The sequence below is a fragment of the Squalius cephalus genome (genome assembly GCF_949319135.1).
Source record: "Squalius cephalus genome assembly, chromosome: 8".
Taxonomy (NCBI): Eukaryota; Metazoa; Chordata; class Actinopteri; order Cypriniformes; family Leuciscidae; genus Squalius; species Squalius cephalus.
The window spans coordinates 4,640,623-4,665,969 of record NC_137129.1 but is presented as its reverse complement, the minus strand read 5'-3'; the positions used below and the strand labels follow the sequence as shown (position 1 = coordinate 4,665,969).

At 39.1% G+C, this 25,347-nt stretch overlaps 1 protein-coding gene across 37 annotated transcripts in view; it reads left to right on the top strand.

Annotated features, from left to right (window-relative positions):
* Window positions 1-25,258, top strand: part of clasp2 (cytoplasmic linker associated protein 2) — a 54,543-nt gene extending 29,285 nt beyond the window's left edge. For 4 of the 37 annotated variants that reach the window (XM_079879111.1, XM_079879094.1, XM_079879093.1 and 1 more), the window contains 24 exons: window positions 261-425; window positions 1,316-1,336; window positions 1,944-2,048; window positions 2,973-2,999; window positions 5,119-5,286; window positions 5,489-5,530; window positions 6,236-6,343; window positions 7,468-7,530; window positions 8,033-8,139; window positions 8,878-8,901; window positions 9,041-9,288; window positions 9,419-9,482; window positions 14,054-14,217; window positions 14,632-14,710; window positions 17,242-17,385; window positions 17,535-17,678; window positions 17,756-17,862; window positions 18,004-18,154; window positions 19,740-19,941; window positions 20,027-20,220; window positions 20,317-20,445; window positions 20,579-20,785; window positions 23,737-23,853; window positions 23,963-25,258. In XM_079879111.1, coding sequence (XP_079735237.1) covers window positions 261-425; window positions 1,316-1,336; window positions 1,944-2,048; window positions 2,973-2,999; window positions 5,119-5,286; window positions 5,489-5,530; window positions 6,236-6,343; window positions 7,468-7,530; window positions 8,033-8,139; window positions 8,878-8,901; window positions 9,041-9,288; window positions 9,419-9,482; window positions 14,054-14,217; window positions 14,632-14,710; window positions 17,242-17,385; window positions 17,535-17,678; window positions 17,756-17,862; window positions 18,004-18,154; window positions 19,740-19,941; window positions 20,027-20,220; window positions 20,317-20,445; window positions 20,579-20,785; window positions 23,737-23,853; window positions 23,963-24,052 — 2,870 coding nt within the window. In that variant the 3' untranslated portion in view covers window positions 24,053-25,258. Of the gene's footprint in view, window positions 1-260; window positions 426-1,315; window positions 1,337-1,943; window positions 2,049-2,972; window positions 3,000-3,539; window positions 3,567-5,118; window positions 5,287-5,488; window positions 5,531-6,235; window positions 6,344-7,467; window positions 7,531-8,032; window positions 8,140-8,877; window positions 8,902-9,040; window positions 9,289-9,418; window positions 9,483-10,297; window positions 10,355-14,053; window positions 14,218-14,631; window positions 14,711-17,241; window positions 17,386-17,534; window positions 17,679-17,755; window positions 17,863-18,003; window positions 18,155-19,739; window positions 19,942-20,026; window positions 20,221-20,316; window positions 20,446-20,578; window positions 20,786-23,736; window positions 23,854-23,962 lie in introns of all 37 variants that reach the window. The other 33 variants (XM_079879078.1, XM_079879098.1, XM_079879096.1 and 30 more) reach the window with 28 other exon arrangements.
* The last annotated feature ends 89 nt before the right edge of the window (window positions 25,259-25,347 follow it).

The following is a 25,347-nucleotide window of genomic DNA, read 5'->3' as shown; positions in this document are numbered from 1 at the left end:
ACTAACTGAAAATTAGTTTAATTTGAAGTACTAAAATGACTAAAAACTGAAATAAAAATAAATTAAAGTTAAATAGGAGTAATTGAATATAACAAAAATACCTTAATAATTTAAATGAGAACTAGGCAGTGGAAAAAGTCATTTTTAATAACAAAATATAAAATAAAAATTTATTTTTTGTTTATAATGACATGGCCTTCATTGTAAAAAAAAATATATATATACATGTAGCATACACATTTGTTTGTTTGTTACTTTAGTGCCTGCGAGCTCAAAATCGTCAGGATCTCCAGGCTCTTTGCAGCGTTCCCGCAGTGATGTGGATGTGAACGCAGCCGCCGGTGCTAAAGCCAGACACAGTGGACAGGCTGGAGGGGCCGGTCGAGTCACGGCAGGCCTGGTCCCCGGATCATACGCATCTCTCGGTAGGAGCCACATACGGTTCTTTGATCAACTCGTGAACAGAAGAGGTCACACGTGTGAATATGCAGATATGCACGCTCTCTCACCACACACGATAGAAACTGATGTGAAGAATTGTCTTAAAGTGTAACTTTGCAGATTTTCCAACCACTTTGTATAGTGTCAATGTCTATGTACTCGTTTTCTGTGTTACCTGGACAGAGAAACTCAAATTTGTCAGCAAAAGACTTTTGACGGCTTCAGGGCTTTCTTGAAAACTACACACAGACAGTCGGATCGACAGAGGGTTATTAACAGAACGGTCACTGAAAATCGTATCATACTTTGTCTTCTCTTTAAACAGCATTGTGGTAAAAATGGAACATTTTGGAAACAGCTTTTTTTTACCCGTATGTGACGCCGTTTTCGAAACTGATGGAACGGTTTTTTTTTCCCCTGCGTTTGGCCTAAAACACTGTGTTCGTGGTCATCCAGTTTGAAATGTTGACTAGAAACACTGAGATTCTCGACATTCTCTCCATATTTACGATGCGTTGCAGCCTACAACGTGCTGGATCCTTCACGTTTTTGAATTCTAGCTCTCTGGGAAAATACAAGTCAACCCCAATATTACAAAGTTTGCTAAGAAGTGTTTCCTACTAAAGCTAGCCGGTATTTGTCAAGCCTATCCAATAGAATCAGACTGGGAGTGGCCTCGGACTGCAACATGCCCAGTGCATTATGGGTGTTGACATTTTCCTACCTATTTACCATAAAGGAAAACAACGACCCTTCAATTCGTCAAGGTTACGTGTGTGTGTGCGGTTTTTGACGTGTGATTCTGTTGTGAGTGTGTTTGTGTTTTATGTTCTAACTGGTTTGCTGTGCTCCTCTCTCTCTTCTTTGGCTTAAGATGATGCCTCTGATAAAGATGGTAAGATCATCTGCCGTTTGCTCATCCCGTCTTCATCTTCTCCTTTCTTAATTGCCCCCCCCTACCCCTTTCTATTGGCCTTCCTTCCTGCTCATGTAGCTCATGCTTTCCTACTGTTTGTCTTTGAATCGTTGATCAGGATTTTGGTGATTTATATGTGTCTCTGATTTATATTAAATTATGCTAGGAGGAAAGTTGTTTGCTTTTTGTTGTAGTTATTCCAATGCTTTGTAGGTGTAATAGGGAACCCGATCCTCTCACGCGTAGTGGGCGGAGCTCGCTGTGTGTGATGTAGTGCTGCTGCTGTCTGCTGGTGGCCTGTGGTATTGCAAGAAAATGAATGATCTGCCTTTCAGCTTGTGGTTGTGCCAAGTTGAATTGCTTCATTAAAAATCTCCCATACTGATCCGACACTCCCCTCTTATTCTGTCCATTCTGTCCCATCTTCTTTCCTTTAACGCAATCATTAATACGTTCCCTCAATCACAGGACTGGCCAGTGAGTGGTTGTGGTGGGCCAGCGAAACACTGGAAATCTCTTTAACTTATTAATTTGATGGTGTGTTATGATTGGCCTGATGACTTACAGTATTTTTGTTGCTATCCAGGGCGACTACGGACTAAGCAGACTTTATCGACGGCATCTAGCATGGGCAGCAGTCAGGTCGACTCAAGAGGGCGGACCAAATCAAAAATAACATCTCAGTCACAACGTAAGTACCTGCAATGTTCATACAATATTCATACACATTCTACGTCTGCAGTGAACAAGCACAAATATTCTAGATGAACTTTATTATGTGTTGTCATTTTGCTCACACACCTGACCTCACCATAAACACACCGTATCAATGTAACAAAACTAGTCAGTAAATATATGTTGATGCAAAATATTTACCAATAGAGGAATATACTGATTGCAAACTCCCAAAAATGATCCATACACTTTATACTTAGTCATTCCTATTATAAAAGTATGTTTTAAACACTTTGAACACAAGCATTGAAATTGCAATTTAAGGAAGTATTTCTGTGAAACGGTATACCAGAATTGCACCTACACTTTGGCTATAAATAAAATATAAATGATGTATATGCACAATGTTATGTGTATTTTTAATATTTAAGAAGTACTATGAAAATATAATATTGCTCATCAAGACTGCATTTATTTGATCAAAAATACAGTATAAAAACAGTAATAAATGTAATTACAATTTTAATGCAACTGTTTACATTTTTAAATATATTTAAATTATTTGTTATCATTATCAATGCTGAAAACAGCTTATTTCTTATTTTTTTTAAATAGAAAGTTCAAAAGAACAGCATTTATTTGAAAATCTTTTGTAATGTTATAAATATAGTCATTGTTGCATCTGATCAATTTAATGCATCCTTGTTGAATAAAACTATTAAAGTATTTTAAAAAAATGACCCATTGCTTGTGCTTATTTTATGCACAACACAAGCATGCGGTGAAACGTGACTGTAAACAGTCTTCCCTCATACCACGTGCTGTAAAACACATTGTCATCTGCATGCCAGTGTGTGTGTGTGTGTGTGAGAGATTATCAGGAGTCATCCTGATCTAAGGATGTAACCCACAGCTCCTCCAACTGTTTCTGTGCCTCTAGGTTCCGACGATTCTGATTGCACGCCAGGTACCCTCGTCTGACATGTGGGCGAGTGTGTTTAGTTCATGCAAACGTGTGTGTGAGCGAGCAAACGTTTGTATGTCTTGAGTGGCCTGCATGCTGTGTGGTCTCCACTTGGGTGTAATGGTATCAGTCCATTTCTGCCTGCAGGCGTGTAGAAACACAAACTCTCACACACGACGGTTTAGCAGTGTATGTTGGGCGGCCTGGGCTGCTTTAACATGTTAAGAGTGTTGATGGAACTAAAGCAGTGGCAAACACAACCATGATGTTTTTCATCTTTTGTGTGCCTTCATGGTGATGTTGTGGAGTAACGTCAGTTGTAGGGCTTCTTGAATCTGTGTGCGCGACTCATGCTGATGTTTTCATTTGCAGGCTTATGGTTTTATTCATTTGTACGATGTGTGTGTCAAAAACAACACATTGACAGCATGTTTTTTTACCCCATAATGCATTTGTATTCGTTTAATATGCTGTTCCTCCTCCCACCCAATGGGTCTCTTGGACCCGTTCCCGCTCCCTAATCCTTTCCCCTCATTGGCTCAGGATCACAGTCTGCTACCCCTGTTGGTGGTAAGATTTTCAACATATTTCACCTGTCAGTTATTCACTTAGTCCAGTCACTCCCATCCTGTGGGCCTCCACCCTCTAGTCTTACATCTTCCCTTCTCCTGATTCACGGAAAAACATGGTTTTGCCATCAGCACCCACTCTCTTCACTGCATGGAGGGTGTGTCGCTTGGTTCACAATACATTGGATGGTGTTTTTTTTTTTCTCTCTCTCTCTCTTCAAATCTGAAAAACTTGAATCTTATATAAGGCTGGGCGGTATGACGGTATATGCCCTTCGTTGATACCGATTCTGCTTTTGCTGGGAATCTGCTACACTGATTCCTCTATATCTGTGGTGCGATTTTATTTTTCAAAAAGAATCCACAAAATTGCAGAAAACTTTAAAGTGGTGGCTTTGTTTTAACTCAATTTTTATGTAATGTGAAGCTGTTTCAGTACTGGTTCTCTCATCTGTCATGAATCATCTTAAAGCATATTTGCTTGAATTTCCAGCAAAAATAACTATTGTCTGATTTATACCATTAACATGATATAAGAATTTGGTCATATCGCCCACCCCTGCTTTACATGTCACTGTGTGGGGAAATTTAAAGATTTGGTAATTGGTGTCAAAGTGCAGCGTGAGCATGTTCATTTGTGTTTGTGTAGTCTCTGTAGTCATTTTCACTTGTTCACTAGGTAAACTTCATTCTTCCCTTTTGGTCTTGACACAGTCGGAATCACAACACTAGCACTTTTATGTCAAACTGTCATCTGTATATGTGATTATTGTAGTGTGAATTATTGCTGTGTGGATAAACAGTAAAAATATTAGCATAGCTATGAGGATTAGTTGTTGATGTTTAGTTTTGGTGGACAGTAATGTAATTTGTGCTATTTATTATATACAGGGCTTGACATTTAACTTTTTTGCTCACCAGCCACTGTGGCTTGTGGTTTTCCAAAGTTACTAGCACTCAGCATTTTCACTGGCCACAATTTTGACAACAAAACCATAGGGAAAAACTGTTGCATAGATATTTTTAATATTATCTCATAATTTGGAAGCCGGTATATTAGGCTGCTGTCACTTTAAGACCTGACGCACTTTGGGTCACAAAATCTGTGGGAATGAATAAAATTATGCTCAATATCCCACACCGATAAATTCAAGCACTGTAACACCAACAATATTCATCCAGAGCAAATGAAACAAGTGAGTAAAGGGTTAGTATGCGTGTCAACTCACTGTCAGAGTATTTGTATTGTGTATCCTGCAGAAGAGTTTCAGATATTTCATTATCGATATGTATCAAAAAATCTATATTTTTGTCAACACTAGATTGCATGTAGTTTATTATTTTAGATGCCTTTTTAAATTGAAAAATTAACATTTATATACATTTCAACCCGCCAAAGTTGCTAGTAGGAGTGACTGTGTTACACGCCACTGCTAAATCCAAGACGTGTTTTAATGTCAAGCCCTGATTATATATAAAGCTGTTTGTGTATGCACTTAGTGGTCTGTCATTCTCACAGTTCTTTTGTCTTTTCATTTTCTATGTATTTCCAGCGGGTTCTCGCTCGGGTTCCCCAGGCCGTGTTTTGACCAGTACAGCTCTGAGCACGCTCAGTACGGGAGCTCAGCGTGTGAGTGCCGCTCCAGGCTCCCACCGTCGCAGCAGGATCCCGCGCAGTCAAGGCTGCAGTCGAGACTCCAGCCCCACACGCCTGTCTGTTGGTAAGCACTCATTTCTGTCTGTGACCGTGAGAATCTCTTCTGTCTGATGAATAAAATACCTTCTTTATCAGTGAGTGTCCTTTGAATCTGTTGGCACATAAGATCATAAAGTGTTGCAATTGGCCCCAAGACTTCTGTAGGCCTTCACGTAAACGGGTGATAGTGTTCTTACCAAAACTGAAATGTTTTCTTTCAATCAAAGCTCCTTCAAACATCAGCCACATCTACAATGGATCAAAAGGAGGTATGACTCTTTTTTTTTTTTTTTTTTTGCCTTGGCCTCTGCCAGCCATCCCATAATGGTAATCCATCTGCCTGCCTAAGCTGGGGCTGTCATCCTAATGGTGTTTTATGCTGGAGGTTGTGCTGTTTTGCGCGTAACACACTGCTTTGGGAAAGCAGAACATGCCGTCTCATTAACCTGCTGGGTCTTCCCTTGTCTGCTGTGATGTTAAACCCGACAGCTTGATGCTGATCTTTGCAAAATGAATGTGTGAAGTCCATCTCATGAATGCAGATGAACGTTGAACATTGGTTAAGAGACAGGATATAAAAGCAAACATCCAGACCTGCCACCTCCCATTTAATAACATTCACCCTTTAATTCCTAACCTTTTAACTGTTCGTCCTGTCAGTGAATGTCTGCTCATTTCTAATCTATTCCTTTAATGTGGAATTTTGCATGGACTCTAGACATTAGTACAAATATTGAGTTTATTTTTGTTGTCTTTCTGCCTATTTTATGCGAGGTTCCTCAAGGCTCTGTATTGGGACCTCTTTTTTTTCAATGTCATTTCAGTGCTTAACAATACTCCATGTAATTGTTACGGCTATTCCTCCTATATTTCTCCTGCTTTATCTGTCTGTTATACCCTCCAATGTCTCTGTTCTTCTTTATCTTTTTTTCTCTCTGCTCTTTTCTTTGTGTTTTCTCTTGGGGGTGGGTCAGCGAGGGGTAGTCGTATACCACGGCCTAGCGTGAGTCAGGGCTGCAGTCGTGAGGCCAGTCGAGAGAGCAGCAGAGACACCAGCCCTGTGCGCTCCTTCACGCCGCTCGGTGAGTAACCACGGCAACCACTTCATCTACCAGGACCAATCAGCTTCAACACAGCAGGGGCATAAACGATTAGGCAAGATCATGCGATGTTGAAAAATGAAAAGCGATATGCCCTCCTTTGCTTCATTTGAAACTGGAAGTCAAGCTTTTGCACATTTTGCTCTTTGCTGGACTCAGTTTGCTTCAAAATTGCCAAACACAACTGTTTGTGCTGCACTGCTGGCGCACATTGTATTAAGAATATCTATGGGGTTAAAAATCCCTCACATGGTTCAGCCTGGTCAGAAAGCATTTTTCTCCTGGCCTTGTTTTTTTTTTTTTTTTACCACATCTTACATTGTGAACATTACTGATGGATGCTGACACAAGCTTTGTCTGAGATGGTCCGTAAATGCAGCACACCAGAGAAAAATTATCATAAAGGTAAAACCTCAGACAGGAATTAATAGGAATAACCCTAATAGTCAACATGCAATTAAAATTCACAGTTTATATTTTTTTTAATGTACATTCCATAAGTACCTACCATACTTTGTTTTTATCTCTTGTTGAATGTCCCGTTTTGCACAAAAAATGTCATATGAGGAAGAAAAATAGTTTGTGAATGACAATTACGTAAGTATAAATCACTAAGTTTGATAGTTACATAAATATGTGCAAGCTTTCTGACAAATAGCCGTAGGTGTACCAAAAATGCGTAATTATAATTATCACAGATGATGTCTTTTATGATTGTTTGTTTTGTTTTTTAAGAATCAACATTTTCATTGCACATTTATTTTGAGTGGCACAAGCTTCAAAGTGGAATAAAGATAAGAACATTTAAGATAGAGACTGTCTGCTTCCAGCAATATTTTTGATGTTAGGTATGACACATTTAAAACTTATTTTACCTTACCTGATGAAAGTGAAAATATTCTTGCTGTAATGCAGAACTGGACTAATATCCTTCAGCATTGACACTTGAAGTGTGTGAAATTGTGTGTCACAGCAGGGCATGTGTGTGTTTTGGTGATGGGACGTTCTCACTTTACTGCTAATTGGGAGTTTCTCTGGTGAGCTCTAACACTGGCCTGGTTATTTACGCGTGTGTGCTTGTTTGCATTCTTGTGTGTGTGTTGCAGCATCCCGGCATTATTCGCGCTCAACTGGTGCTCTTCATGCCCCAGATGCCTTCGGGGCAGCAGGTGAACTGTCACCTCAGCGGCACAGGACTCTTTTCAAAAACTTTTTTTTTTTTTTTTTTGAGTCATTGTCACTTTTTGAATTTTTGTTTTTCATCTCATCCTTCTGCTTCTTTCAGTTTAGCCTCCATCGGACCTGCATGCTTTAAGTTTAGTTTTAGCCATAACAACCGTTCCAACCATTACCTCGATAACAACCGCATTCAAGTAGATTCACGTGGAAAACCTTTCAGTGTCACTCATGATTTTTCCTGAATTTAACCCAAGTTTTTTTCTACGTGTCCTTGTTTTTTGTTGTTGATGTTGTTGTTGTTGTTGTTTGGGCATTTTTGGTTCTATATTGTGATAATTTGTTTTTGGTTCTCTAGTCTCAGTGTCTTTATTGTTGGTGCATTATTATAATTGATTGCTCAGTATCGATAAGATTACTGCATGCGTTTTTTTTGTTTGGACATGTAGGTGTTTTTTTTGTATTTGTGTGTAAAATGTGTGATGTGTGTTGTAGGTTCTGGGTTGGGTATGTCTCAGTCCAGTCGTCTGTCATCTTCAGTTAGTGCCATGAGAGTGCTGAACACCGGGTCAGACGTGGAAGAAGCCCTGGCAGATGCGCTGGTAAATATATTATACATAGTCACTCACAGGAACTCTGCTTACACCCCACTCACATATAAGTTTACATTTACATACCCAGAATCTCATGTTTAGCCATTTAAAGAAAGATACATCTTTGTTTATATCATTCAAAAGTTTGAGGTGAGTAAGATAAGATAAGATTTTAAAATAAATTACTTTTATTCAGCAAGAATGTGTTAAATTGATTAATGCTGTATTTTGAACTTTCTGTTAATCAGAGAATCCTGAAAAAATGTATATCTTAAGTGTAGTTTTTAACGTTGATCATAAGAAATGTTTCCTGACCACCAAATCGGCATATTATATTATATTTTATAAATGAAGGATCATGTGACACTGAAGAATTAAGTTTTTTTCACAATAATATTTCACAAGAGTTCTGTTTTTACTGTATTTTTAATCAAATAAATGCAGCCTTGGTGAGCATAAGAGATTTTTTTTTTATTTAAATATGAAATAAAAAAAATAAAAAAATATTACTGACCCCAAACTTTTGAATGGTAATTTAAGTGCTGTATATACATGCTCTTTTGTAGGGATGTCAAATGTACTGATCCATACCATTATTTTGTACTATAAATCAAACTTATGCTAAGAACTGTACTCACAAAATTAACATAAGATTCACATAACCATTGTATCATGCACTTAAATGTCTGTCTTTAACTTGTCTATCATGCTTTAACTCTAACCTTTTGGCTTTATCAATGCTGCCAGCTTTTAGGAGATATGCGGGGCAAGGTTAGTCCGTCTGGCTTTCTGTCCGTCTCTCTGCGTTAAAGCTGATGTTAAACTTACATTTTCAGTCTTTCCTTCAAGTTGTCTTGTGTTTAATTCATGCCTAAAATGATCATATGGATTTCATTTTATGTTTCCTAAGCAGAAGAAACCAGCTCGGCGGCGGTATGACACCTATGGGATGTACTCGGATGATGATGCAAATAGCGACGCCTCCAGCGCGTGTTCAGAGCGTTCGTACAGCTCCCGAAACGGCAGTATTCCAACGTATATGCGGCAGACTGAGGACGTGGCCGAAGTTCTCAATCGCTGTGCCTCTGCCAACTGGTCCGAGAGAAAAGAGGGGCTGATGGGATTGCAAGCGTTGCTGAAAAACCAGCGAACTCTCAGGTAACACATTCTTATGCTTCTCATATTCCTAAAGTTTTGCTAAATTGGCTGATTTTTGTTTCATATGTAAAGAAACTCTCTCATGTTCAATGCAAGTTTGTGTTTAACTTGTTCTTTCTATCCGTTTCAGCCGTGTTGAGCTGAAGAGGTTGTGTGAAATTTTCACCAGGATGTTTGCAGACCCACACAGCAAGGTACCTTCGCATGCCACTTTCATTCACACACACAAGCACACACTCCTGCGGACATAAACCAGCATGAACTCTTGCATCACACAAAACTGCTTGACTGTATCGGATTCTGCCTCACCCACAGCCCATATTATGCCACAGACTCACAGACCCACACTCTCGGGCATGTGCAGTGTACACTAACTCTCGGGTTGAGGACCGTAGCTAATCGCATGGTTTGGTTTGAGTGGATTTCTGATTTCAGAAAAATTAGAAGCTCGTCTTTTTCAACCACTGCAACGCCAGCCCAAACTTCCTCCGTAGCTCTTCTCTCTTTCATGCTTGCACTCACGCACACTCACCCACGGGACTGTCACAATTCTAAAAAAAATAGATCTTAAAAATATAATGCAAATCGTTGGACTTTAGGAAAGACATGAGAAAATCACATATGAAAGTTCAATATAGCATTTTTTCAATATAGATAGATTTGTAGATTTGAAGTTAGCGTAAGGTAAAAAAAAATGTTTAAATGTTCATAATTCCGTCTTTAAAATAAATAAATAAATATATAAATAAATAAATCATTAATGTGGATAGTCTAATTTGCAGAACACCACCTTTAAACGCATCAGGAAAGGTACAGTATTCCTACAACGCTGACAGCCCAGTCCCACACACACACAGACTAACCCGCGTTTGAGGTGTCTCTCTTTCTCTCGCTTATAACGATTTCCTGGAAGCTCTTCTGGCATTCTCTCTCTTGTCGGGTAGCCCGTAGCTCCGCCCCATATATCTGATTACAGGGCTCATGGCCCGCCCCTCTCTCTGATTTGCAGCGTGACCCCAGAGGCTTCGGCACGGCAGAATCCGGTATCAGTTCTGCCTCTTTTAAGGTACAAACGTCATTCTCTCTCTCTCTCCTGTCCAACATGACTATATTCTACAGCCTCCAGAGCTGTTCTTCAAGGGTCTGGAAAACCCTGGATCCTTTTGTGTGGATATATAAATGACAAAATATGCTTATTTATTTATTTGACCTTTTTCCCCAGATTATATTGTTCATTTATGGTCATGATTTATTGGGGTTCATTATTTGTCTTTATCTCTTTTTTTTTTCATTTTCAAAATAATTTCCATAGTACGGTACAATAACATGTTTAAATTTTGAAATCAAATGATTTTATCATTTTAAAGAAAGGTGCACTATGTAACTTTTGGCCCTCTAGCATTTAAAAAACAAAACTGCATGCATTTTGCATAAGAATATTGTTTTGGTTTTGCTTCGGCTGTGTGGATGAATATGGTTATCCTACTGTTCATAAAACATTCACTACTAGACTCAAGAGATATAACCAGTTTAGATGGAAAGGATCTCAAGCTGACTAGCTGAAGACGTTACTGTAGCTTTACCAATTATTAGACATGATACTTTCTTGAAAATAGATTCCAGCACAGCGCTACAACCACCATGATGAAATCAGCCTTCACAATAGATAATGCTTTACAATCAACTCTGTTATGGCGCTTTTCCACTGCATGGTACGGCTCACTTTTGGGGGTTTCCACTGTGTCCAGTACCTGGTACTTTTTTTTTTAGTACCACCTGGGTTGAGGTTCCGAACGAGCCGTACCGATACTAGAATGTGATGTGTAAATACTGCAGATCACTGATTGGTCACTAACAGCGTCATTGGATTTGCGTCACGAGACACCAAACCCGCTATATTTAAATAGTCAGCACGACTATTATTTGTTTGCACGACTTTTTTAAACCACTTTCTTTAAAAGAAGTGGCTCCAGCGTTTACGATGATGTCACGGCAATAGAGGCGAGGCAACTATAACGATCAGTCTATAATCCCACTACCCTGGTAATCCAGAGTTCTCGCGAGAGCACAAGTTGAATTTGCTCAGCGAGTTTACTCTGGTGTCGAGTAATGATGCTCATTAAATATGCCCTTATATCCGAGCTGCACCAATCACATCGGGTTATCTGATATAGGCGGGCCAGAGGCGAGATGACGACAGCGCTGTGACGTCCAAGTCATTAGTAAACATTGCAAGATGGCTATGGATGAACACCAGTTGTTTGAAACGGCTTTGGCCGCTACAATGAACGAGTTAGACTTGGGTTTTTATCTAAAAGAGGAACAGAAGACGGCGCTCGAATCCTTCCTTTGCAAGAAGGGCGTTTTTGCTGTTTCGCCGACCAGATACTGTAAGAGTCTAATCAGAGAATGTCTTAGCTCGGAGCTGGGGTTTATTGTTGTGATTGGTCGTAGTGTTATCCAATTGCGTGCAGTGAGATTTTCAAATGCATGCTTGGTGCCGCCCCTCGAGCTGGGCGATTTTCATTAGTCGAAGCCAGACCATTAATCTTTCAGATTTAGGTCTGGATTTCCAGGCTATAATCCCACCCTCTTTGAAGCGGTACTAAACTGCAGTGGAAAAGCAAACCGAGCCAAGCCGAGTCGTACGACTCTAAACATACTTCATACATACGTCATTCATACTTAAAAGCAATTTATCTGTTCAATAAAATCCCTTACTCACCTGTCGAGTAATAAAAACGCCATCTCCTTTTACAGCATTTCAAATCCCTCAGTTCTCGCTCTCTCCAAAAAACCAAGCCAATGTTGATTCGGATTCGGGGTCTCGTTCTCTTTTTCGCCAGCAGACTCTCCTCTGTGCGGAGTTTGTTCGAAACGGGTGCTCACACACACACACACACACACACACACACACACACACACACACACACACACACACACACACACACTCAACTAACCTCTGCCGCTCCCACATCAGACACGCGTCAAAGTAGCCGGAGCCACTTTTCTCAAATATTGGCTCTGACAAGACACACATGGGCGAGTGACAGATGCAGTTTCCTGTGAAAACCATCCAGTCTGGTCTAAAATATAAACACTTAAAACAGGCTTATAGTGAATCAGAGTAAGACAAAAACACTTTTTGGAAGAAGGATTGATGATGTGTGACAAAAGTTACGTAGTGGACCTTTTAATCAAAGATTTCTTTAATTTCATGTTGTTCCAAAAATGGTCTCACAGTTGCGGAAATTCACCAGTGTGTTTGTTTCTTTTCATGCCTTTCCCTGTGGTGGAACTGTAGAGAGTAAGTTTGGTTAACTTTTGTGCACACTTTTTTTTTTTTTTCCCCATTTTTATTTTACTGCTTGTTTGTTTTAGTGCCATGTCTATATCCAGAAACTGTGAGATGCTGCTCTAATAAATAGCTGGAAAGCATTTATTCAGTTTTTGCCTGTGTTTTTGGGACTGAGCACTAACAGGGCAATCTACTTTACTAATATACTAATCAGTAACCGAAATAGGATGGTTGAATATGTGATGTCAAAGATGTTGTTGATCCTGCTATTAATCTGTGGCTTTGCTGTTAACTAATCAAGTATATCTAAAAAGTGTCTATTATAAACATCAATATCTCATCAGTAATCTGTATGTTTGATGTTTCAGAATGTATTTGTTTTTAAAGAGACAAATCTTCTGATTTTCTTCCCCAAAGTAGGTTAATAACTAAGTAGTGCCTTTATCATCTAAAGAAACTGGTGGTTTAAATCATAATGTGCAATTTAAAATCATTTGATTCTCTTCCATATAAATAGTTTTTTTTTTGAATATCAGATCACGTAGAGAATTATCAAATATTCCAAAGCTATCAATAATTTTTTGTTAACATGCAGTTTCCCCATATTTCTGTATTTTATATTACTTCCCCATATCACTATTGACCATCAGAGCTGCACAATTAATCGTTAAAAGATCATAATCTCGATTCAAACACCCACGTGTTCTTATTCCTAAATAACAATGATTTGACAACAATGTCTATTAAACCTTTGACAAGTACGATCACAGCGAATATTTAAATCTGAATATTCAATCAAAATAGAGGAAATCATTTTTTGAAAGTAACTTGATGTTTCAAATAAAGATAGTCAGATACATCGTTACACCAGTAGGTGGCGTCATCTGACTTAAAATTCATTCAATATTTAAATTTAATATGATTTAAATAGTCTGCTGCAATTAACATTTTGTCACAACCTCTAGTAAATTGTTATTTTGTTTAGTTGTCTGTTCTGAATCATGGGAGAATTGTTATCTTTATTTATTTATATATATATATATTTATTCTATTTATCCAGAATCGTGCAGCTGTAGAGACCATCATGAGAATGTACAATTTGTGCCATTTCCATTTGCTTTTATACAAAAAGTGGGTCTTTTAGTTCCTTTACGCTCTGCTATTCATTTGGAGATTATTTTTTACGTTTTTGGAATTTGATATTTTGCTTATCACAGTTTCAGATGAAGGTGGAACGTGACATTGGCACAGCTTATATATTTTCCTACTTGGGGATAAAAATCATTGCAACATTAATATTTGCCATAACTATCTCTAACAAATGAACAATGACTGTCCTCTGACTGAACAAGATGAATGCATGAATCAAAACTGATTACTTTTGTACATGGTCATGCGTTTTTGTTCATTTATTGATTTGACTTTTGTTGTGATCTGATGTTTATTTTGCTGATGGTGTTTGCACAGGTGTTCAGCATGTTTCTGGAGACGCTTGTGGACTTCATTGTGGTTCATAAGGAGGATCTGCAGGACTGGCTGTTTGTGCTGCTCACACAACTGCTGAAGAAAATGGGAGCGGACCTGCTCGGCTCAGTACAAGCCAAAGTACAGAGAGCCCTAGACGTCACAAGGTGTGTTGCATGGAAAAATCGGAAGCTCTAACACTTTTATTTTATATAGACCACTTTAGATATTCTAATAACTATAAGTAACTGCAACTACATGTCAACTAGCTCTCATTAGAGTATTAGCAGACTGTCTGCTTAATGACTGCTAACACTTTATGTTGATTCTTCCCAACATACATTATACTGACTAGAAGTAACTTTCCAACTGCATGCCAACTTTTTCTACTAACCCTAACCTTACAGTCTACTTAAACTCTAATGACTGCTAGTTGACATGTAGTGGCAGAGTAATGTCTAAAGTGGACTATTGAAATAAAGTGTAACCCTGTCAGCTATTATTTCTGCAATGCTCTGATATCAAGCGTCCACAGATATCTGCTCTCAAGAATGATTCATTTATCTTGTGTCTTTCTTCAGAGAATCTTTCCCGAATGATCTGCAGTTCACTATCCTGATGAGATTCACAGTTGACCAAACACAGACACCAAACTTGAAGGTAAGTGTTTTTTTTTAGTGACACTGTATCTTCTCACTGTATGGATGGGCGACTAGGACAGACTCTCGAAAGCTCTGCTTTCAGTGAATGTTAAAGTAACCTGACGTGGCTGTCAGGTCTTGCTTAAGTGCTTGCTTTGGAGTTTCTACAGGATGTCTTGTGCTGGCTCTATGTACTCTGGTTGTTGTTGTTGTTACCCCTCCATTAAAGCTCATGCAAACCACAAGGACATTGTTTTGCATAAGAATCCCCAACCTGTATCTCAGTGTTTCCTGCACCGCAGCTGAATATGAAAAGCCACCATTTTAGCGGTGTTGTATTGCTATTGCACTGTTGAATTTGTAAACCAATCGCTCATTTGTTACCATTTTTATTAATGAATCCATTAAATTAGTGTAAGATTAAGTTTTTTGAAAGTCTTTATCTTTTTTTTTTTTCTTTTTTTTTACAATACTAAAAATGCACATTTGTCTTGTATTGACCCAAAGTTATTTAAGTAGTATTTATAAACTTTATGTATTAGCCTTTATCTTTTATATTTTCGTTTGCCATTAGTAGTTTTATATATATATGTATATATATATATGTATATATATGTATATATGTATGTATATATATATATATATATATATATATATATATATATATATATATATAAAACTACTAATAAAAAAATATATATATATGTATATATATGTGTGTTTATATATAAAATATATATATATATATATATATATATATATATATATATATATATATAATTATTTTTATTGTTATTTATTTTTCTATACAACTTATTTATTTCAGATTTAGTGCTTCAATTGAAGCTTTTTTTTTTTTTCAGCTTGTCGCCAAGGTAAAATTTCTAGTTTTTAGGTTTTCATCTTATTTTAGCATTATTTTAATTTCCAAAAACAAATTGTATTGGTTTGAATTCACAATAATAACAGGGGAGCATTAAATAACAATATATTGATAAATGTGAGGGGAAAAAAACTTTACAAATTGCATATCTGAGTTCCAGACTTTAATTAATTTTATTTGAATAAAAAAATATGTGGGGGAAAAATTGGGTTTCACTTTATTTGTAAGGTGTCCGTGTTACAGTGTTATTATACATTTAAGTACTGAGTAATAATAATTAACTACATGTACTTACTTTTGGGTTAGTTGCATGTAATTATTCATAATTTATAGTTATTACTATAGTAACTATTGGACACTGTAAAAGAGTGTTGTCAAAAATTGTCTCGACGTCTCCGGCTGCAACAAGAAAACCCTGTAGGAAACACTGCCCTACACCAATCCCATAACCACATCTGCCCAACTCCCCTCTAACCAAACCATCTCCCTTTCATCTACCTCACATTCGGCATCTCTTTTTCAGCAGTGTCCCTGTCCAGTTTTCTCCCCCTTATCTGCGTGTCTGTCAGGGCTCCCTTTCATTGACGTGCTCTCCCTCTCTCTCTCTGAAGCCGGGGAGAAGGCGCTGTTGCTGGTACGGGGGCGGGGCTATAGAATTGCTTCCCCTCAGAAAGCGACGGCATGCTTGCACACTGCAGGAAAATATCCAATTGTGGAACCAAGCAGTACAGGTCAGTGAGACACAGGGGAAGCAATTCCGTAACGCGCAGCTCCCACAACTAAAACCCCTCAGCTAAGCTAGCTCGACTTTTATTCAGAATTAACCGACAGGGATAAGTAACTCACGGAATCTTCATACGCAGATTTCCGCCCGTAATTCACCAGTTTAACGAGGATGTAATAAATTGATCAAATTGACAGTATAGAAATGTATGTTGCAACTAGTTCTATTCATCAAAGAATCCTGAAAAGTATCACAGTTTCCACTAAATATGAAGCAGCACAACCGTTTTCAACACTGATAATAATAAGAATTGTTTCTTAAGCATCAAATCAGCATATTAGAATGATTTCTAAAGGATCATGTGACTGAAGAATAAATGACACTTAAATTGTAACAATATTACTTTATTTTTGATTCAAATTAGATTAATGCAGCCTTGCTGAGCACAAAACTTTTTGTTTTTAAGTTACCGCCCCCAAACATTTGAAAGGTAGTGTAGAAAATGTGGGAGAAAGTGCTTGTCGAGGGCCTAGTTATTGCAGTTATTGTCAGTCTTGACAGAAGCAGGATGATGTTTGAGAGAGGGGGGGGGGCGTCAGTGAACGAGAGCAGGGCACAACACAAACACACAAGCCTTTTGTGCCCAATCACACCCGTCATGCTCGTCCCAACTTCCCCCTGCTGTCTTGCTTCATTTCATGGATTTAAGAATAGCTGTAATTAAGTGACTTTGTGTGCTTGTCTGTAACGGATGGTCTGCAGCGTTGATGTGTGGAAACATGTTTGATTCTGATTGGTCTTTATGTGGAGAAGATTGATTAAAGGAGGGTTTTTGATTGAGGTAAAATGTTTTTTTGGAGTGAATGCTACTGTTGTCTTGGATGACATAAATATGCCTTAGATGATTTTGTTGCAGAGTTGTAACATAAGAATAATGTTTCAGGTGAAGGTGGCCATATTGAAGTACATAGAAACACTGACACTACAAATGGAGCCACAGGATTTTGTCAACTCGAGCGAAACCAGACTGGCAGTGTCTCGTATCATTACGTGGACCACCGAACCCAAGAGCTCGGATGTCAGAAAGGTACGAGACACGTGCTTATTACGTGAATGATATTTCAAATGTTTCTACATTTTCAGCTTTAAACGTGAGATCTGTTTATTTATAGTTTGTTAGATCTCCTCTGGTGGTGTTGATTGGTTTGAAGGCCTAATTATGTGCTTTGATTACAGGCAGCGCAGTCGGTGTTGATCTCGCTGTTCCAGCTGAACACACCAGAGTTCACAATGCTTCTCGCAGCACTACCTAAAACCTTTCAGGATGGAGCCACCAAATTGTTGCAGAACCACCTACGAAACACAGGCAACACAGCCCAGGTGATTAACAAACTCTTTAAGAACCGCTTCTGAACCACTTTTCTGTCAGCACTAACATGATTTTTTTAATCTTGCAGGCTACAATGGGAAGCCCGCTCACCCGACACACCCCAAGATCACCAGCTAGTTGGTCGAGCCCTTTAACATCCCCTACCAACACATCACAAAACACACCTTCACCAAGGTACGCCACTGGGTCTCAAACTACAAACATTGACATAGATTCACTCCATAAATGCTGTGATTTGGGTTATGTAGTCGTTTGCTCGGCATTTCTGCGTAGCTAAACATTCCATGTAAATTATGTGTGTGTATCATTTCACAGTGCATTTGATTACGATACCGAGAACATGAACTCTGAGGAGATCTACAGCTCCCTAAGAGGAGTCAGTCAGGCCATCCAGAACTTCAGCGTCCGCAGCCAAGAGGACATGACAGAGCCGGCGCGGAAAAGAGATGGAGATGGTGGAGAAGAGGTAAGAAAAGCAAAACACGTGTTTCTGAAATACGCTCTGAGCAGTTGACCAATCACAACACACTGGTCCAGCCGACCAATCAGAGCACATTGTGCTTTTCAGAAGGAGGGGCTTCATAAAGACTGGAACTGAAAACCTACTCTAGTAGAGCCCAAAACCAAAATCAAGACTTTGTAAAAGGACATAATAGTTCCTTTTTAATACTTAAAGGGTTAGTTCACCCAAAAATGAAAATTCTGTCAGTAATTACTCACCCTCATGTTGTTCCAACCCCGTAAGACCTTCGTTCATCTTCGGAACACAAATTAAGATATTTTTTATTAAATCTGAGAGTTGTCTCACTCCTCCATAGGCTTCTAAGGGACTGAAACTTGCTGGCCCAGAAAATGTATTAATGACATTGTTAATATAGTCCAAGTGACTCCAGTGGCTCGATCTTAAGTTTATAAAGCGACGAGAATACTTTTTGTGCGCAAAAACAAACAAAAATAACGACTTTATTCCACTTTTCATTTCCTTCTCTCTGGGCCTCGGGTGTTTTCACATAGAGTTTAAGCGTAGCGCGTCTGTATTGTACGTCACCACGTATCACACATGACCAGCGTCGGCCAATAGTGAGCCTACGTGGTGACGTGCAACACAGACGCGCTACGCTTAAACACTACGTGCAAAGACCCGAGGCCCAGAGAGAAGGAAATGAAAAGTGGAATAAAGTCGTTATTTTTGTTTGTTTTTGCGCACAAAACGTATTCTCGTCGCTTTATAAACTTAAGATCGAGCCACTGGAGTCACTTGGACTATATTAACGATCTCTTTAATACATTTTCTGGGCCAGCAAGTTTCAGTCACTTAGAAGCCTATGGAGGAGTGAGACAACTCTCAGATTTAATCAAAAATATCTTAATTTGTGTTCTGAATATGAACGAAGGTCTTACGGGGTTGGAACAACATGAGGGTGAGTAATTACTGACAGAATTTTCATTTTTGGGTGAACTAACCCTTTAATACTGCATCATTTGCAGTATTGTTATTGTTAACTAAAACAAACTATATATTGTTTTCATTAATTTAAATAAAGCTGAAATAAAATAAATTATAGATGGAAAAAACTTACAAAACTTAATCTTATTTTATTTCAGTTAGTTGCCAAATCATCATTTCAAATTTAAGTTGAGCTACTGATAACTAGAACTGAATCTAAAAAAATAATGCTAAATAGAAATATTTTTTAAAAATGACAAAAGCACAACAAAATTAAAATAAATTCTAATTAAATTCTCATATTAATAAATACTATAATATTATGTAAATAATACTACATTAACACTTGAGATGACTTGATATAAAAAAGGCAAAGACTGCAGAGTGATATGAAAGCACTGGTATTTTACCATGGTCTATGGTGATACAGATAAGATAATACAGATAAACACTCATTATATAAAACCGTTTGACTTTTCACTGTGGATATTGACCAGTTAGAATCAAGTATTCCAGAGAGCAGTCTAATCAGATTATAAAATACACTGAAATCTAAAAGCATATCACTAATGTGTGAATGTATTATGTATGTGTCTCTTTACAGGGTTGTGATCAAACCACGGACTCTGGTCGTACGGCGCTGGATAACAAGACATCTCTGCTAAATACAATGCCACTCCTCTCGTCGAGTCCCCGCCCAAAAGGGGAATACCAGCCAGTCAGCTACTCTGACTCTTCCTTCAGCTCCTCCCCTTTTAATAAAAGCCTGAAAGATGCAGACCAAGATGCCGAGTGCCTCACTGATGGTAATGCACTTCTGTAACTGCTTGGGCAAGCGTATGCATGTAAACCCGTGTGTGTCTTACATCCTTTCTGCTGATGGTGTTACAGACAGTGGTGTGGATCAGTCTGAGGTGGTTTCTGAGCTCCTAAAGGAGCTCTCGAATCACAGCGAACGAGTGGAAGAAAGGAAAGCCGCGCTGTGTGAGCTAATGCGGCTGATCAGAGAAACACAACTGCATGTTTGGGACGAGCACTTCAAAACCATCCTCCTTCTGCTCCTGGAAACACTTGGGGATGGAGAGGTGATCGCAAACATACACTCACTGCTGTAAACACACTCTAATGGGAGTCATGAGGACAACCAAATATAGTTGCTGATCTTTATTTTTCTCTCTCAGCACGTCATTCGGGCATTAGCACTCCGGGTGTTAAAGGAAATCCTTAACAGGCAGCCGTGGCGCTTTAAAAACTATGCGGAACTCACCATTATGAAGACCCTGGAAGCACATAAAGACCCACACAAAGAGGTCAGGCATCCCTAAAGGGAAAGTTCACCCAAAAATCACAGTTCACACAGACGTGAAGCACGTAAGACTGACAACCCAAACTAAAGCGCATATCTAAACCCAGGCACAAAATGTCCTTTTCTCTCTGAATCAGGTGGTGCGGGCCGCAGAAGAGGGGGCGTCTATGTTGGCAACCTCAATAAGTCCAGATCAGTGTATCAAGGTGCTATGCCCCATAATCCAGTCGGCAGATTACCCCATCAACCTGGCTGCCATCAAGATGCTCACCAAAGTCATCGACCGGCTGCCCAAAGAGGGTCTTGTTCAAATGCTCCCAGAGATCGTCCCTGGGCTCATTCAGGTAAATACTGTACTTTATACAGTGCCGTTCGAAAGTTGTTTTTTTAAAGAAATTAATACTTTCATTCATCAAGGATGCATTAAATTGATCAAAAATGACAATAAAGACATTTGAAATTCTCCAAATTATATCTATTTCAACTAAATGCTGTTCTTTTGAAAGAATCCTGAAAAAAGGTATGTTTGTACTGCAATTTTTTATCAAATAAATGTAGCCTTGGTGAGCATAAGAGACCTCTTTAAAAACAAATATTATTGGCCCCAAACTTTTAAACGCTAGTGTGTGTATATATATATATGTGGCAGGGAACCAGGGAACAATAACTATAAAGTTTTAGTAATCGTTCTAATTCTATAAGAATAGGGAAGTCCACAACTATAATGATAAAACAGGATCGATATCGTTGGAGTCAATTTCAGAAGGATTTTTTCCCCAGCTGGTCAAGTCACCTTTATTTATATAGTGCTTTGTACAATAAATATTGGTTTAAAGCAGCTTTACAGTGATAACAGGAAATTTGGCTGTTGTTCAGCTGAAGTCAGTTCAGTGTTGATTCAGTTCCGTTGTAAAGATCAGCAATTATTAAATTAATTTCTTCTATAAAGCAAAAAAAAAATCTAGCTCAGTTCTCATACAACAGTGTCAGTACAGTCAGATCAATAATATTGTTGAATATTAAGTGTCCCCAACTAAGCAAGCCACAGGCGACAGTGGCAAGAACCCAAACTCCATCAGGTGACAGAATGGAGAAAAAACCTTGGTAGAAACCAGGCTCAGTCGGGGGGGGGGCAGGTTTTCCTCTGGCCAACGAACGAACAAACACGGTGTCATGATCCAGGCTGCTTCACTAGTCAAAATTCAGATCGGGATCGCTAGAATTCATATATTCATCCAGTTCCTTTTGCTTGAAGATCGATTCATCACGCCGGTATGGAGCCAAAGCTGGCCATAAGGTCTGTGCGGAGGACCTGTCTGGTTCTTGTGATCTATGCTGAGGATCTGTGCCGATGGCTGTCGTGTCGTCGAGGCCTTCACAGGGATTGTCTAGTTGACACGGTCTCTGCTGACTTTCAGGGCTGCGTTTTGGTCGTGTCTAGGTGAAGGTCCACCATCGGATCTGGATACGGACCGGATCCGGATGACTACGGTAACCTCGGGTTAAGGATGAGACAGACAGACTGATGTTAGTGTAGATGCCATTCTTCTTACGATGTAACAAGTACATCGGGTGTTATAGGAAGTGTTACCGGTTCCGGTTGACCTAATTTATGCAGCCTAACAATAATTTAACTGATTTCAGATCTGTGTTTTCAGTATAGATTTAAACTTCCCGAACAAGGCTAGGAAGACTATTCCAGACTTTGGGTGCTAAATAGGAAAAGGATCTACTGACTGCAGTTGATATTGATATTCTAAGTATTATCAACTGGCCAGAATTTTGAGATCGCAATAGACCTGAAGGACTGTAATGCGTTAAGAGCTCGCTCAAGTACGGAGGAGATAAACCATTTAGTGCTTTGTAGGTAGTTAGCTAGATTTTATAATGTATACAATGTTTAATAGGGAGCCAATGCAGTGCTGACAGAACCGGGCTAATATGGTCATACTTCCTGGTTCTGGTAGGAACTCGAGCTGCGGCATTTTGGACCTGCTGGAGTTTGTTTATTAAGCGTGCAGGGCAACCACCCAGTAGAGCATTACAATAATTTAGCCTTGAGGTCATGAACACATGAACTGTTTCGCATTTTTCATTGAGAGCATATGTCATAATTTAGATGTAGTTTTAAGATGGAAGAATGCGGTTTTACAGATACTAGACACGTGACTGTCAAATGAAAGATTGGTAGCGAAGAGCACACCCAGGTTCCCAACTGACAACAAAGACGACAAAAACTTTCTAGATTCTAGAGTATAGGGCTGAGTATCATCAGCGTAACAGTGAAAGCTAATGCCATGCTTCCTAATGATATCTCCCAACCAAGGGTAGCACGTACAGGGTGAAAAACAACGGTCCTAGTACTGAGCCTTGTGGTACTCCATACTGAACATGTGATTGATATGACACCTCTTCATTTACTGCTACAAATTGGTAATAGTCAGATAAGTATGATTTGAACCATGCCAATGCAATTCCACTAATGCCAAAATAATTTTCAAGTCTATTCAAAAGAATGTTGTGGTCGATAGTATCAAAGATCCAGTAACACTAATCGAGAGATACAACCACGGTTGGATGATAAGAGCAAATCATTTGTAACTCTAATTAGAGCAGTCTCGGTAGCCTACTATGATACGATCTAAATCCTGACTGGAAATCCTTGCAGATACCATTTGATGGATGATAAAGCATTGGCAGCCAATCAGAAGAAACAGAACTTTATTGTACACTGGCATGGATTGTAATATAGTTATCTCTCCTGGTGTGAACCGGTGTTAATTCCCTGGTGCACTTGCGTTCATCTTGAATCACAAATGTGCACGCCACATGACAGAACTCAATATATAGTGTTTTTTTTATTTTTATTTGGTGCTATTATGCGCAGAAGAGTAAACGGCACTTCTGTGCGCACCCGGGTCTGCACGACAGCTTTCACGTTAGCAATTTTTCATGCAATCCGTGCCCCGTTTCGAACTAAACATCCAGAGTGAAAGCATGCAGTAATGAGCATTTCTGGCACACACTGTAAGCAGTCGACCAATCACAACAGACTGAGCCATCGGACCAATCAGAGCAGAGCAGGCTTTCAGAATGAAGGGGTTTAGTGAGACCGAATTCTTGATTGAACCATTTCAGACACTGAGAGAAAAGAGCTGATGCTGCAATGTAAATAATGAGAAAATTAAAGTGTTTTTGGTTTTGATGCTTGTAAACCTGTTGTAGGAGAATTTTTATAATGGCATTTTAAAGTTGGTCCCTGCATGTTTTGATTGTAATTTTCTCTCATTCGCAGGGTTATGATAACTCTGAGAGCAGTGTACGAAAGGCGTGTGTATTTTGCCTTGTGGCCGTCTATGCTGTCATCGGAGAGGATCTGAAACCTCACCTCAGCCAGCTGTCCGGCAGCAAGGTGAGCACTTTCCTCTTATTAAATGTCTGTTTTCTTTCCCCTCCTTACTCTCACTATCACTCTGTCTTTATAGCGTAATCTATAACATGCACATTTTCTCTCTTCGCAGCTGAAACTGTTGAATTTGTACATAAAGCGAGCGCAGAGCGGCTCCAGTGGAAGTGACCAGTCTTCAGATTTGGGAGGGCAGGGCCTGTAGCCGTGCCGTCACTATTCAGAACTACAGCACTCTCTTAGTGCAGGGGACCCTAGCTGGCTTTTTAACTCACATGCATACACAAACAAACACCTACACCCGCTTGCATACAGATACGCAAAGCCGCATGCCACCTACACTGCTGGACACCCTCCTCCGGCCCCACATCACCTTCCAGTCGGATTGAAACGCTTCTTCCCAACTAGGATCACCATCGCTCCGTGTTCGTGTCTGAGAGACCGGGTGGTGGTCTGATGTAGTTTTGTCACCTTGTCAATGAGAAGATTGTGTCTACGAGAGTGTGTGTGTCAGAAGCAAAACGTTGGAGGAGGGCGGAAACCCAGCAGAGAGAGTCGTGGGTGTCATTTTGTGCAACGTGGAGATCATTTCTTTTTATCAAAGAGCTTTTGAGAAACTCAGATTTTTAAGATGAAGTTCACAACTTCTTGGTCTGAGCGACGTGTCATTAACGTTCCTAATTGCTCACTATTGATTATTAATGGTCATATCAGTTCATAACAATGAGCGGTTGGTCCAGCTTGCTCTATTAGAAGGCATACTTTGCTTGGCTATATGCATGTCATGAATTAAACTGAACCTTTTTATCTGGTTGCCTACAACAGGCCCCGCATCAGTCGCCACACACACCTGAGATTCTCATCGCGGCGAGGCCACACCACATAGGCGATATGTATCTATATATACCTTAACAAAGGAATATTCAAGAAGATCTTGTGACGTCCTGAGGGTGTGTGGATTCTTTTAAGTAGCATAGTGTCATTCTTCTCTGATGGGAAATTTGTAGAAATGTATTTACGCATCTTAATCCCGCAACTGTCTCGTCACTTCTTTCCTGTAGTGTCGGTCTTTCTCCCCCGTGAGGAAGTTCTCTTTCTTCCCGCTGCATTTCTAGACCTGTGCTAACGATGAAATTAAAATAAAGAAAATGTACAGTAATGAACTAATTGTCTCATTTTTATCTTTTTATTTCTCTGTCGCTTGAAACGAAATACAACAAATGTATGAAGGTAAAATGCGAGTTATGCATTAAAGGGTTAAAAATGCAAACTGTCACCATTTTCTCACCTTTATGATTTTCTTTCTTCTGTTGAACATAAGATATTTTGAAGAATATTTCCACTTTTTGTCCATAATGAAACCAATCCGAACATTTTACTTTCTTTGTAAATCAAAAATAAATCAAAATGTCAACTTGATTGAATGGGCTTTTTAAAGAAATTTGATTTTTTTTCTTCTTTTTTTCATTGGTTGGTATTATTATTATTATTATTATTTCT